This window comes from Falco punctatus, assembly GCF_963210335.1.
Source record: "Falco punctatus genome assembly, contig: scaffold_111, whole genome shotgun sequence".
In the NCBI taxonomy this organism is placed as follows: Eukaryota; Metazoa; Chordata; class Aves; order Falconiformes; family Falconidae; genus Falco; species Falco punctatus.
The window spans coordinates 1,506-16,581 of NW_027660182.1; the positions used below are offsets into that span (position 1 = coordinate 1,506).

General features: G+C 51.8%; 1 protein-coding gene across 1 annotated transcript in view; it reads right to left on the minus strand.

The window, feature by feature from the left end:
* Positions 1-515: 515 nt before the first annotated feature.
* The window catches only part of LOC308057684 (hydrocephalus-inducing protein homolog), a 34,410-nt gene continuing 19,849 nt past the window's right edge, over positions 516-15,076 (minus strand). Inside the window, exons 3-7 of the mRNA XM_080411741.1 lie at positions 14,380-14,511; positions 13,099-13,224; positions 11,346-11,465; positions 7,804-7,938; positions 516-1,158 (exon numbers count right to left, since the gene is read on the minus strand). Of these exons, the coding sequence (XP_080267867.1) occupies positions 955-1,158; positions 7,804-7,938; positions 11,346-11,465; positions 13,099-13,224; positions 14,380-14,499 (705 nt within the window). The 5' untranslated portion in view covers positions 14,500-14,511 and the 3' untranslated portion in view covers positions 516-954. The remainder of the gene's footprint in view (positions 1,159-7,803; positions 7,939-11,345; positions 11,466-13,098; positions 13,225-14,379; positions 14,512-15,076) is intronic.

A 15,076-nucleotide genomic window follows, 5' to 3' on the forward strand; every position in this document is an offset into this window, starting at 1 on the left:
GGAAAACCAGTGACTGTCTTCTGAGACCAACAGGAACAGTACAGGCTGTCCACAATGCCGCACATGTCAGGCACCTGACCAGGAGACTGCCCAAATACCACGTGCTTGTGGCCTCCCAAGGAACGTGTATATTTGGCCAACAGGGCCACATACCCATTTCAGAAGGCACTGAAGATCAAGGAGCTTGCCGGTAGCTACTGCAAAGTGCTAGAGCACTTTCCAGGAGATCTGAGAGAGACAAAGCTCTACAAGAGGCTCCCAACCCACACACCAGGTATTTGCTGCACCTTTGGCCTGTGCCCCCGCTGTAAGGCATTCCTCTTTGGGGCTGTAGTGCAGCTTTGAAGCCACTGCCAGCTCATCTCCGCTTAAGAGCTCATTCTAATGAAGAATATTGGATCCCAGGGACCGGATCAAACCTACTGGAAAACCAGGTTCTGGACCCCACAGGGTTTTTGTCAGGGTCTCAATACCAATTGCTTTGATCTATCATCTCTGATTGCACTCGCTACTCTAGACAAACTGCTGATAAAGCTGCTGATAAATTCTTAAATGTCTCTTCCACCAGCTCAGAGCTTGCCCATTTCTTAACACTGCCCTTGGTCTGCAGGAACTGAGCTCCTAGAGCTGTCGTCTGCCCCGCAGGATCTTCCACAGCCCAAGGGCAGTCCAGCTGCCTTCTTACAATTGCTCTTTCAGTCTAACAGAATCAGCCTTGCACGACTGTGCACTGAAGACACCGTTGCACTATAAAACTCCACTCTGCAGCTTGCAGAGTTTAAGCAGAGGTTGCGCCATGCTTCAAACACTATAATCAACAGCAAACCCCACGTGCCCTGCCCATCTCCAGCCACGGCAGCAGCACAGCAGCTCACATGCTCTGGTTCCTTTTTGTCGCTGTTTCCCAACTATATTATCACACCACAGTGTTTTGCACAAAAAGAGATGAGCTCCCTACCTCTGCGTGCTGATGCAGTAGCGGGCCACCCGGTTACCAATGTTGCAAACCAGCAGCGTTTTCTGGGTGCTGTACTTGACGGGACAGGCTGAGAAGTTCACCTGGTCAGGGAAGTCCAGGATAGCTCGGGCACCTATAGCTCGGATAGGCACAACAAACTTCTCCCTTTCTGTGATGCAGATGAGCTCGTGGAAATAATCCTGCAGGGAAAGAAACAATCTCAGCACAATGCTTTTAGCACCATTCCCACGGCAGAAGGAAAACTGCTGTTTTCTAGGACTGTAGCAGTATCATTCAGTAACGCAACAGTAGCTTTTACCTTCATGACCTTTCATTCCAGTAGCATGACTTGCACAGGGTTGTTAACTTGCAAAGAAGAAACAAGCCCACTGATTCACCCGCTTTCGCAGCAAGCTGGCAGCACCACAATTACCTGATGCTTTGATTCCGAGGCACCAAAACAGAGTCGCTTCACGCAAGGGATCACAGCACTAATGGAACCTGCTTCGATCGCCACCGCAGACTACTGGAAGCACCACTGAGAACCCAGCTGTGCCACAGCACTAACTCCAGTGCCAGCAACGCGGCGACCTCGTTGAAGCTCGGCAGGCGATGCTCAGGTACACTTTCAAAAGGACTTCACCACATACGTGAGCAACAGTCAGTCGCTGGGGAAATGCTTCACAAGCTGGACACGGTAATTGCTGCGATGCCAGGCGAGTGTAGGGTACAGCTGTATTTCTCACCCCCTCCCACAGCCTTACAGGGCCAAGGCTGGGGACACGCACCCTTCAAAAGCCATCTGACCCATCTCCCCACACCAGAACCGGCTCAGCTCTGCACCCAAAGTGTCCCTCCAGATGTTTCACAGGTACTTCAAAGCACTAACAACTCCACCCCTGCCCCCAGCAGCCTACACCAGCTCTGCACTGCAATTCAAGAGAGTTCTTCTCTGCCTAATCTCAGTTTCCCTTTACATCTCACCCCAGCCCCAGGGGACACAGAGACAGCTCTGGCTGATGCCTTAATCACACCCCTCTGTAAGGTCTGTTCTAGAGGAGTAAGTGACGGGGTGCCTGGTTAGCACACCCACCCCAGGCAGGCGGCATCGGGAGCTGCACACGGGGGACACTCAGACACCCCGCCAGAGCAAAGCCGGCTGTGCAGTCCCAGCCACTGCCTTCTGCAGAACAGAGCCAGGCAATCCCCCCCCACCCCGGCTGCCTGGCGTTTAGCAGCAGGAAGGCAAATCAAATTACCAAAAGCATTTTACTGTAGGGATGAGCAGATCAGACCCCAGATGGATGGCAGGCACCGCTGGCTGCGCTGCAAGTACCACCTTGCCCCCATTGAAATCAGTGAGGAAACTGTTGCCCCAGGGCCAGGAGCCATTGCCCCCAGCAGGCTCTTATCGATGAGCTGATCAAAGCTCTGCTTCTCATCAGTCACTGGCTGCCCTGATTTTTGCCCCGGTGCTTTTAACTCATTTGATATTCTTGTAATTGTTGAAGCAGGAAGCGCTTTGATTTAGGAACCGCACACAGCGGCAAACTCCCTTCAGCAGAACTGATCCGGATTCCTCCACGGCTGGGATTTCCTGCTCCCATCCCCTCCTGGAAGGGCCCTAAGGCAGCCAGCCCAGGCACAGACACGTACCCAGTGCTCCAACACAACAGCTGACACCCAGCGCCTCACCCACCACCCAGCGCCTCGCCCACCGCTAAGGTTGCCAAAACAGATGCTGCCCCATCCAAGGCACAAAGAATAAAGAAGGATCTCTTTTTCTAGACATCTCAAACAGTCACCCTACAAACTGCACAAGGGCTTTTGCTTCTCCTATTTGGAAGGTAAAATACTAGCAAGGGAACTGCAGCAAGCAACCTGCAGGATTTAACATCATATTGCAGGCAAGGGTTTCATCTTCAGCAAGTCTTTGTGAATTAGCAAATTTGTACTCAATCTTGCAGCCCAAGCCCTCTAAAATAAAAGCTATGGGCAGCCCATATGACTTTAAAGCACCCATTATCTCCCGGGTACTTCACCTCCCAGACTGCTCAGATGCTCAGAAACTGCATTAGCAAATGGAGAGTGCCATTTGCTTTTGCTGTTGTTGTTATTTCGGCCACACTACTGTAACAAAGGCAAGTCCAATTGAAAGCTACCTGCCTTAGTCAGTCTTGGCATGCCATATTTACTTACCTCTCTCTTCCAGATGCCAGGTAGACAGAAGAGGATGCAAGTACAGATCAGCAGGGAGATAAAAAAAAAAAAAGGAACTTCAACAATTGGAGGTATTTGAGGGAAGTAAAAGGAAGTAATTGTCAAGTCCTTGTCATTGCTAAGGAGCAAATGGATCAACAGCAATGCAATTAAGAGCCCAAGAAATAAATACCCCCCAAAAGCAAGCACTGGCAGCCTTCCCAGCTCCCTTGCTGGTGAGGGGCACTGGGACCACCTGCACAGCAACGCACAAGGAAAGGGAATTCTTTCTCCAGGGACCTGAGGGCAAGGCTAAAGCAGCAAGGGTTTGGTTTCACAGAGACAACCACGAGCTTGGGAGAGAAAGCTGCCTCTCGCCATTCCTGCAGATGCACATTATGCTCCAAGCCCCCTCTCCAGGGACACCGTGGGACATGGCATCCCGTGCAAGGCTTGACTCAGCACTTCAGAGCGGGCTGACCCTTCAGCCACGCTCTACCACCCCACCAAAGTGGGACCTTGCACCAGGCTGAATGCAGCGTCAGCCCAAACAGGGGGAAAGCCAAGGCAGAGGGGTGCTAGGCAGAAGCTGGCTGCTTGTGTCGCTGTGGACCCATGGTCCCTTAAGCTTTTGAAAGCTGAATTGCCCCCCTGGGGGGGGAACGGGTTGCAGTCTCCCCTGCAGCACTGCCTCGTGCTACCGGGACACTACCTCTGCTACACGCTTGCTTACAGCCTGGGCAACTGTTGAGACCAGTTCAAAATCTCGTTCTGCTTCGCAACTGCAAACCCTTAGCAGACTGTTTAAGACCAGGTTTCTAAATAGACATGCCTGGATGACAGAGGGGCTGCAACCCATCTATGCTCTAAAGTCTGTTGTGTTTAGACACAGCTTCAGGCTACAGATTTTCATGAAAACATGACTTCATCCTTCATACAACTCCCCTCTCCATTGCAAGGATGACAGACAGTTGTATGATGGTTCCCCTTCTCTCACACCCCTGTGACAAGCAGGAAGTTACAAGCTCTGGCCTTCCAGGTATCACCACTGGCATCTGAACTGGCACCCGCTGGAACTGAAGCAGCTGCTCATCTCTGATGTTGTTTCAGGCTCTCTGCAAACTCAGGGGCTAACGGTAATACTGCCACAGCGATATCAACCTTAGCTGCCCACAACACCACACTCGGATGTCAGATTTCCTGCATAACCCATCCTAAATCCTGCACTGAATTCCTTGCAGCAGACGACTTGCACAGAAAAGATCCTTGTAGCATGAGGTCACACGGCAAGCCAAGCAGGGAAAGCTCCCGCTGAAACCCTGATATCAAAGGCTGGAAAATAAGGGCCATGACAAGAGAGGAGGGACTGGAGGATGAAGATCCAGTCGCAGGAGAAGGGGGTGCCCCTGCGCCTGCCCCCCTCAGCTGCCGGTTCGCAGCACTCTGAAATGAGTCGCTTAGCTCCAGGTTCGTTTGGCACCGGGCCATTTGCCTTGGTCTTCTGCCCCTTTCCTCCCCACACGAGCCATCTGGAAAGTATACTTGGAATAGCTTCTGGGCGCTACAAAGCATCTAACAGGGCTGCGCTGAATTGTAAAGGACTTCATTTCACCAATGCAGTAACTCGCTGTCCTGTCGTATTTCATATTAATCAATGTGCATTAATTCAGTCTCCACCGAGCACCAGTAATGAATTTCACAAACCTCACAGACTGAGCTGGCATTGCCGGAAAATAATGTATGGCTACAGTGAAAAGAGCAAGAGGGCAAAACAGAATAAGCTGTGCTGGTTTTATATGCTTCTTCCTTCCTTCTTCCTTTACAATAAACTATTAATAAGCCTGAAGGACACACAAATGGAAGTGTTTCTCTCTGTTGTTAATCTGCCAGTCAGTGCCACAATGGTTCCCAGTTCAGCAGAGACTGTCAGACCATAATGCAAGGACACGCAGGAATGTGGGCTGGCACGAGAACACCCACGCTGTACAACTGGAGCCACAAAACAGAAACGTGCAAATCAGAAGCAGCAAGAGTAACTAAGTGGAAACGCTGCCCAGCAGAAAAATTAGCAGTTCATTTATAACACAAGTGCCAATAAACCAACAGACACGTCAGCTGTTTATTTATTTTCTGACAGTCCGAGCACGTGGCACATTCCCAAATGACTGCGAGACAGTAGGAAACTGCTCATTTTCCAAGAAAGGGCTACGTGGCATTTCAGCCACTAACAACTCACATGGCCCGATTACTTAGGGCTTAGCCACAATTTTACTCCTTTCAATCAGGAGTGACTTCACTGAAGTCAGACTTACTCCAGGGAAGAACAGTTTCAAAGCAAGAGAATTATATAAACCAACTCCCAATCAGGAAGACCCGCATCCCAGTTCACTGGGTTACCCACAGTCCCTGTGGATCGTGCAGCATCAGGGATGTAGGGGTTGTTCAAAGGCAGCACTCCTGAGCCTTCCACAACTAGCACAGATACTCTGCAGGCAAGCAACTGCAAGCCCAGCGCAGGTGGCTTTACAGAACCATTTCCCAAAGCCTGCCTCTTGGCCAAGGGCTTTGCAAGGTGCTCTGCACATCCTGACCACGCTGTGGATGCATTTCTAGCTCAGCTACAGCACTCTGGCACTTTGCTGATTCACACTCCATCACGTATGAGCCAAAACATTCCGTTTGTACAAAATTCTGGTTCTGCTGTACAATCCCCATGTGCTCCTCACTGAGCAGCACGCATCCCTCTCCCAATGCCCTGCAAGGAGCACAAAACCCAGTTCGGCAGAAACCGCCGTGGTGTTGCTGAAGCTGTGCAGAGGACCTTGCTGGCACAGCTCCCTAATGCCACACACTCACCAGTTCAAGGGCAAGACAAGGGACAAAGTACTGGACATGAGTGCTCCTGGGGGTTCTCTCACCCTACTTCTATTTGGGGTGATGTTCATCTGTTGCTCTGCTGCTTCTCTCTAGTTGAAGAGCAGCAATTTGCCCTTCATGGGAACCAATTTACTTCCACACCCAAAATGAATGCTAATTCATACTAATAAATCGCATTTTAAAGGAAACAGCGTCCTCTGCAAAGCCTACCTCGGTGAGATTAAGGTCTTGTGTCACTTGGGCAGTGTGGAGAACTGCCCTAGGCCAACATCATTTTTACCTTCCATACGAATGACGTAAAACCATTTCTCAGTCCCTCCCCAAAGCAACAGATCATTTCACAAGCTCAGGGAGCCAGGGACCGCAGGGCATTTCCTCTTTAGTTTGCTACAGCCACGCTGTTTGAGGATAGGACAGGGCATTAAACTAAATCTAAGCAGCGAACGCAAGATGAGAGAACAGCTGTGCCCAAAGGGATCCTGCGCCTCTGGCCTGGTGCGGAAACGCCAGCTGGCTCAGAGCGACCCCCTAACCTCGCCTCGCCCACACAGTCACACAAAGAACCCTGCCAAGAGGCAGCAGAGTGCTGGTGCAAAGAATCAGCCTGTCTGTGTTCCCCTGCGATGCTTCCTCCCTTCCATGCCATGTGCTAAACCCTTCTGCATTAACAAGCCTCCAGACCACACTGTCACCCCTTCACATCACGGCACAGTGCAAGGCTTGCCAGAGCCACAGCACCGATGCTCCAACCTGCAAGCAAAAGCATGGCACATGGGGCAGGGAATAGGTGCCAGCTGACACAGCAGCCACAGCCACATGCACGCAGGCACAGCCACACCAGCGTGACTGCCCAAAGGCTCCGGGGTAAGTGTCTGCCTGCAGATTCTACCTGCCCCTTCAATGCCTGGGTGTGCTCCAGATGTCTCTGTCATCTGCAGCACACCGACCCCCTGCTGATTAAAGACATCTAGAGCTCAGTGCGGCTGTGCCAGGCTGGCTCCCCGCCACGAGCACAGCGCATCTTCTCCCCTAGAATCACAGCTGGAGCACAGGCAGGCAAGTATCCTCAGGGGCAGCACAGCGGCAAGGCTGGAACACAGAGGCTATGAAAAAGCATCACCTTCGCTCCAGCCCAGGATGAGGAAGGGAACTGGTTGCCAGATGGGAAAGAGGAAAGCTCTCTGCATCTATTCACTCCTCTAGTCTTTTCCGTCATAATTAAGCCCCTAACACTGAGTAGAGAGGTGGGATGGCTAAACATCAACACTCCTCCTGGCCATTTTCCTACTGTCACACGTGCACCTTCCCCTGCAAATGCCCAGGAAAGCACAGGGAGGGAACGCACAGCCCGTCAGTCCCTGCTGCGGTGGCATCGCATGGTGCTGCCAGCCAGGCTGCCTGACCACAGCCTAGAGCAAACCTTGCAGCACGGCACGGGTTATAACCAGTGCGCAAGGGAAGTGCCGGCTTCAGACAGAACGTTCCGCTGTCTCACTGCTGTGTCCAACGTGATACACATTCCAGTGACTCCAGTTTTCAAAGGTGGTGGTCCTCACTCTGATCAGGCTCAACTTCGTGTCCTCCAAACAACAGGTCAATTTTAAATAGGCTTTTGTTATTTATAATTATCAGAACAAACCCATAACCATACAGCAACGGACAGATATTAGCAGTGCCGCAAAACCCACAGCAGACGCCCCGTTCTGAACCCAGCCCCGCAGCTTCGCCTCCCGCTGAAGGCACCTGTCTCTTGGGACCTCCAGTCTCACCTTGTTCTCATTGGGGGTGAAAACGATGTGGAAAGTCACAAGCATGCCAGGCGGTACTTTGCGGCACACGGCATGGTGGCTGATCAACTTGAAATAAGGTGACCTCTCCAAGGTGACCTTCAGCAGCTGAGGAACCTGCAGAAAAGGTAAGAAAGTATGATTTTGCAGCTCGTGGAAACAGGAGGAGAAGAGACCTGCCGACAGCCTTCCTTAACCACCTTTCCAAAGCACTTTTAGCTCTGGAGGTACGTGCACATAATACACAAGAGTCAACATTAATCCCTTCTGCCTGGGCAAAACAGCTCACGGCCAGAGGCAGCAGGGCAATGAAGGAAGGGCCAAGCAGGGAAGACACCAGCAGCACCGAGATATAATATCTGAATCAAGCCACCCGTGTATTCAACAAGCCCAAAGAACCTGCCGGCTTCTGCCCGTACACATCCAGGCAGTCATGCCCCTAGAAGGGGACTGTGTTATCTGAAGGCCAAACAGTACGTGTTAATCCTGGGGGAAGGAAGAAATGCACTTTAACATGCTGCGTTTGAGCGGGGCACTCAAGCTGCGGTGCTACAGTCATGCGGGCAGACCAGCAAGAGGAGGAGACCACACATACTGTGGCCTCACTGGGAATAAAAGCAGGCCTGAAGAGCAAAAGGAGGACCATGGGAAGACAAAGAGACAACCCCACAAACTGAGGATGGCTAGGAAAATTCACAGGGAGCTGTAAAGAAGCAAGGGAGAAGCACAATACGCTACAAGGAAAGGCTGATGCAGAGGATGAGAGCCAGCAACTTGACAAAGTGATGGAAAGCCAGGCGACCCCCCCCCCAGGCTGTGCCTATCAACTATGGGCTCCAAAGGCATCTTCTGCCTCGAGATACATGACCGGCACTGACTGGCGCTGGAGTCTCGGTTTTAAAAGCCAACCTCTGCTCTCTGGAGGCTCCTGCTGCCTGTGACCGTAGCCAGGCAGCTGCCAGCGCAGGCAAGCCAGATCCCTGGGGACCCCTGCCCACCCCCAGCAGTCCCTGCAGGCACCCTGCTGCACGGTTCTGCCCTCTGGGACACCACCAGCACACAGACAGCACACAGGCATTTCTCAAGCACATTGAGAGCGACGCCTGAGCACCAAATCTCAAAGTCTAAAGCAGGTGATTTGGACTGACGGGCAGCTTCACTGACAAACAACAAACCCACAGGAGGCTTGGAAAAAATGGAGGCTCGTTCTGCACCACCCACCCGAGCCTGGTAACCCGTGGCCAAGGCAGTCCTGAACTCTCCAAACGCCCTTGGAACCCAGCAGGGTCCTGGGGCAGCGGGTTCCAGGAGCCAGTTTCACAGTGCACACAAGCAGTTTGGTCACCAAGTCCCTTAGGAGAGGAGCACGTGTGGCTAAGACCTTCAGCAAAAGCCACCCGGAACACCTGAGGGTGCTGAGGAACAGCCTGAAGACAGAAAAGCAATTGTACAACACAGGTAAGAGCAGTAAGTATATAGCGAAGCACTTCTGTAGTTGCACGATTACAGAGCCTCTATTTGGAATATATTTTGCTGTCAGCTGGATTTTTAGGGGGCAAACAACTTCAGGCTGCCGTGCAGTATAAGATTCAGAAGAATCTGGGAAACCAGCGCGAAAACTCTGAGACAGAGCACAACACTGCTCTGCTCTTCTCCAGGACATCGCCAAAAGCCAACAAAATTAGAATAGAACACTCTCTCAGGATTATCATCTCTACCTTTCTGTATTTAGAACATACCAAGGATTTTCCTTAGAGCTGATCTTACTTTTACACCCACGCTCTCCAATGGTTGAGGTCTTACCGGCTTCAAAACTAGTTCGGTTTGGAAAAGAACCCACATTCACACATTGCCTCCCCCTTTACAGGGCACGTAAATCCCAAGGCGCAGCTGGACAAGTTTATTATTCCTTACTGGGAAGGGCAGAAATGTTATGCAGATGTTCTTTTCCACCCGAGGAAGCATGAACAGAGCAAATCAACTGTTTGCCTGTTGGCTGGTACTTGGCAAAGATAACCATTTTGAAGTGCTGCATGGATAATGGAGCAGCTGAAGCCAAAAGACTCAGTGGGAACGAAGCAGAGAGTAGGAAGAGAGAAACTGAGGCACATTTTAATTGGGGAAGAAGATACCTACAGCAAGGGGTGCCCAAAACCCAGTGCAGACCACACCAGTGGCATTCCCTGGGTGCAGGCACCCATGCCACATCTTATCCACGTTCCCAAGTTAAATGCCAGACCAGGAATGGTGCAGTATTCTCCAGGAATAACTGAGGGACCACACACGCATCCTTCCTAGCCAAAGGGTCTTCCCTTTTCGCCCACATCCCTGTCAAAACCTGTTCTCTCAGGAGATTCTTGGACTTCTCCCGCTGTCCTTCCACCCGCAATACACCTTGGCAGCTTTTTTTTGTTGTCCACCTGTTTGTCCCCCCCAGCAGGTAAATCTGGAAATCTGGGGGGAATTCACCGGCTCTTGCGCACACTTCCATCTTCCCATCCCACCCTCCCCTCACGCATACCTCTTATTCTTCATTACAGAAGAGTACCCTTAATTACACCTCTCTTCCTGACCTTTCTCTGCTGCCAGTGCACTTACTGCTACAGATCAAGAGAAACCCTTGCGTGTAGGAAAGCGCGCAGGGAGAGAACACCGAGCTCAGCTCCTTTCCTCCCTCCTGCCTTTTCCCACCAGCTTGCTCTTGGCACATGCCTCATTCCAGCAAATATTTCCCCAACTGAAATTCAAAAGGTCTCAGCTTCCCTCTTTACAGTGGAACAAAACTGCTGACATTTTCCAACTTTTCCATTTGCAGCTTTCTTGGGAAATCTCAAAATGATCAGGTTTTTCAAGCAAAGGTGGAGACCTCCGAGGGCACTTGACTCTGAACGTGCTGTGGCTCTCCAAAGGGAAAACAGAGCATCACGTTGCCTCAGAAAAACCTGAGCAGAACCCAATTAAGCTTAGCAGGAGCCTGAAGCGGCACCTAAAGGCCTCCCACTGCTTCTGCTACATCAGTCTGTTTCCACTGCTGTTTCAAAACGCCTTTCCTGAAGCGCTGTTACCACTAATTATAACTTACTCCAGCATAAAGTGGAGAAGACCCCACCCCGAGCTCTGACAGCCCGTTCAGCTCTCTGTGCAGCTCACCCAGAGGCAGAGGTGCCCTGTGGAAACCAAGATTAACCACGGAGCCACCAGGACGCAGTGCACACTCGAGGGAAAGCACGAGGGCAGGGAAGAACTGTACAGCCCCCAACATTCCCAGCCGTGCAGGGCTTCCACGGGGAAAGGTGCTGACTAGAAAACCTCCTTTCAGCGAGGTACTACCAACACACAGCCAAAACCAGGGCAAGAAACCTCAGCATGGCAAGATTTCCACCATCTCGCAAAATAAAGGTGGCGAGACCTTTTACTCCGGATGCGCTGTGCTGCAGCAGGCGACTGGCTGTGCTGTGCACCGCGCGGACAACACTGCTCTCCAGTTCCAGCACAGGGTTAAACTTCCACATCCCAGCACCTACCTTGTCCTCGTTCCTCAGAATCAGTGGCACTTCATAGACCTCGTAGGGGACGTAGCTCTGGAATACCACCTCTGACGGGAAAGGCTGGAACGAGTGCTGTTTCGGGGAAGGTGCCGAGAACTGCAGATGCAAAACAGAGTTTCAGCCGCTGGGAGAAAGATTCATCAATCAGAGAATACTACATCGGTCCCCAGTGAAGTACAGTCTCCTGGTGAGTACGCCTGCCCAGCTCACGCCAGGGGAACGGCAGCTCACCCACCTGTGCTCTGAGCAGATCAAAAGTTTCTGGGCCACACCGAGCAGGCTCAAGCGAGCAGCTCTTTTGCTGGCCGTTTCTCCAGGTTTCCTGCTCCAAAAGGCAAGGCAGCACTTACCTCCGGCAGAGCCCTGGGCTAACAGTCACACAGCTCCAGAGCACTTACTGCGAGAGCCGTAAGCACTCGTGCAGCAAGTGAAAGCCAAGAATTTACAGGAGACTCCATGGGAAACAGTCTGGGGATTATCTTTACCCTGAGACAGTGACCAAGTCCAACCCATCCTCAAATCTCTTTTTTGATACACAGCCTAGAAACCATGAGGAAGAGAAGACAGGCCAAAAAGGAACACCGCCGTTAAGAAAGCAACAGATGAGGTGATAAGGTTCAGCTCCTTCCCCAGCACTACTGCTCAACTTGAGTAAGGCTGGACTTGGCATCTCCTTTTCCCATGAGCTTTCAACGGATGCTTCATTGCAGTCCATTATTGCCATGTCAGTTAGTACCACCACCGAAGCGTGCCTGACGACACACAGAAACAGCAAACGCTTACAGCGCAGAGGCATTACTTGGAGAAAATCCCTCCCTGCTTTGTCTCCCCCCTTCCAGCTGAACTCTTCGCACTCACAAGACACAGGCACATCTCCTGCTTCTGCACAGGAGTCAGGGTCGTGCTGAAGCCAGGAGCCACAGCACCCGGCCAGTTCTGTGCGTGCTCGTCCGAGGCGTTCCCAACCTCACGCGCTGTCTAGGGCAATCCCCAACCAATTTGTTACAGGTCTCTTGCTGGCACTTTTCCACTCAACAGCCTACCTCAGTCATCTACCCCTTTGGAACGTGCGTTATACTAAGCAGATGTGTAAGAAGAGCAGCTTTCAACATACGTGTAAACAAACACTGATCCAGATAAAGCACACCCGCTCCCCTCTGCCCAGCGCCATTCCCCTGTGTACCTGGCAGCCTGCAAAATCTAACACCCCGTAAGGGTCCCACTCGTTGTTCCAACCCAAAGCATTCATGCAATTGCTTGAGCTACACCTTGAGTAGTTACCGTAGGCCCTCAGCCCCCAAAGGCCAACGCAGCCACCACTGAGGGCATCCGATGACCCCAAGCGTTTGACAGAGACTACACCAAACCAAGGGCTGCCTATTTCAGCAGGAGGGTGGGAAATTGCAAGCTTGCATCCTTGTGTCCCACCCCAGCCTTCCTCCAGTATCATGCTTTAGCCACAGAAGCTCGTCTCCAGCAAAAGCCACCAACTTCAGCAGAGGTGCTTTATATGGGCTTAGTGCAGGCCAGGACTTCAACAGCTCACTGGGGGAAAACGTTTCACCTTTCCCCCAGCAGAAGGAACTCCACCACCACCAGCAGCAGTTTGAAACGACAACAGGACTTAGTCACCAAAGTATTTAGATAAGCTGGAGGCAAGCCTGTCACAAGCATAGGCCCACTTCAAATGTCACGTCAAACAGCAAGGAAAAGGGCAAGAAAAGGCTACCTTTTGACGGGAGGCTTCACTCACGTCGAGAAGCTGGGTAATCTGGGGCCGCCGCATGTCCCGAGTGCTGGCCAGCCTCTGCTTGGTGCTAAGAGTCATCTCCTTCAGGAAGGCAGAGGGAGTCAGCTGAAATGCAAAACACCAGCAAGAGCTACAGAACTGCCTTCATTCAGAAAGGCTTTTCTTGTTCAAGAGCCACTGATGAATAATTTGTGATCACAGCCACTAGGATAGTCCTGGAAGTCCCATAATTACCCGCTGAAATATTTAACATCAGTAAATTAATGATAGAGAGCGGAATACACATGCTCCAACCAAGTGGCTCTGTCCCATTAGCTTCTCCTTTGTGATTTGATGTGACATGTTGGGGGATTTGGCTCTTCGGGCATTTGTTTCCTCTTCAGATTTGCTGGATTGAGCCAGTGACCTTTGAAGAAGGTCGGGAGGAGTTACCAGCAACCCCCTAACTCCATCCTTGCACAACGCTTACAACCACCACACGCATGGAGACGTCACTGCTGGGTGAGTCAGAGGAAAGCAGAGAAGCAGTGTTGTGCCAAGACCGAGGTGGAGAGGAATGGCTCCAAGTTTTAGTTATCTCTTTTGAATTAGCACTTGTTTTCTCTGTTCTGGCCTCCGAGACCCCTCCACAGAAGTATGCAGAGAGATCTCCTCGACAGAGCCTCAGCGCCAGGTCGCCTTCAGTCAGGTGAGCTCTGGTCAGCAAAGGACGTCTGAGGATGGGAAGGAGGAATTGCCCTGGCTCCGCTGCTGCCTGCAGCGCTGGGTCTGTGCTCCACACGGGATACAGGACAGAACAACTGTTCTGGAACCTGTTCCATCTGGGACCAGCCATGCCTCTCAAAGCCTTTGGGCAGAGTTCGAGCAGCCCACCACATGCCCAGCTGCCTGGAGGGCAGGTATGGTCAGAGCAGCGCTGGCAAGCATCCCGACGTGACAAAACATTGCTGCCCACACAACGGGGACAGAACGAAGCACACGCTCACGCTTCAGCTATTCCGGTGCAATGCCCGGTACGTCCATTTAAATTGGCTCCGGTGGCACATCCAGACAGACTCTGGGCTTACCCTGAAGCAGCACACAGTCCATCCCCTACTGCACCATGGTCGCCACCTCCGACAGAAGCATGGCAGCAGAGAGACGGGGAGGTGGTGTCCAGCTTCACAGCGCGGCCAGACAACAGGAGGGGCAGGTAGAGGAAGGACGCGGGGGCAGTTTCCAGCCTTACACAGCTCCTACCTGGCCGCAGCAGGTACTTACAGTTGCAGGCTTCTCTGTCCCTCTGGCTAGCTTCGGATTACGAGGCACTACCACTTGGCTCGGGAATCTAGTGGCCATCCTGGAGGACCCCGTGAACCAGCGGGGCTTTCCGGTGGCCATGCCTCAGTTGACCTGCAAGGAACAGCAACGGGACTTGGAAAATCCAGCATCCCCTTCCATGGCAGACCCAAAGGAGACAGCTGTGTCTCCAGGCTGTAGCATCCTTCATAACTGGACAGCAGGCGGCCTCCCCACCCTGTCTCATCATTAGACCATGTTGAAGCAGAATAGTGAAGATTGATAGAAGTAAAACCCCACAACAAACATTCCCTGAGCCAAAACAGCCTTTCACAAGCCACACGCACACATCAGAGCCTGCTGGCATTTCTCACCTTCTCCCCCCAACTTCCACCTGTTTTGGAACTATTTACTGGAATTTTTATCCAAATCTCGATTAATACCCAAACTGTCCTTTATTACTCTTCAAAAGTTTTTCGGTGGGAACAAAAGGGAAATGTCACTTCACTGCTTCATTTTGCAAAAGCAGCTGACCCAATGCGACTCTGCGCCTGACCCTACTAAGCGCTCAGATTATTAGGAACAACCTTAAAGCCGGGGATCGCTGCTGCCCCGAGCATGAAAATCAGACGGCTCTCCTACTTTGCAAACCAAATGCCCACCCTTTGTGCAAGGAGGT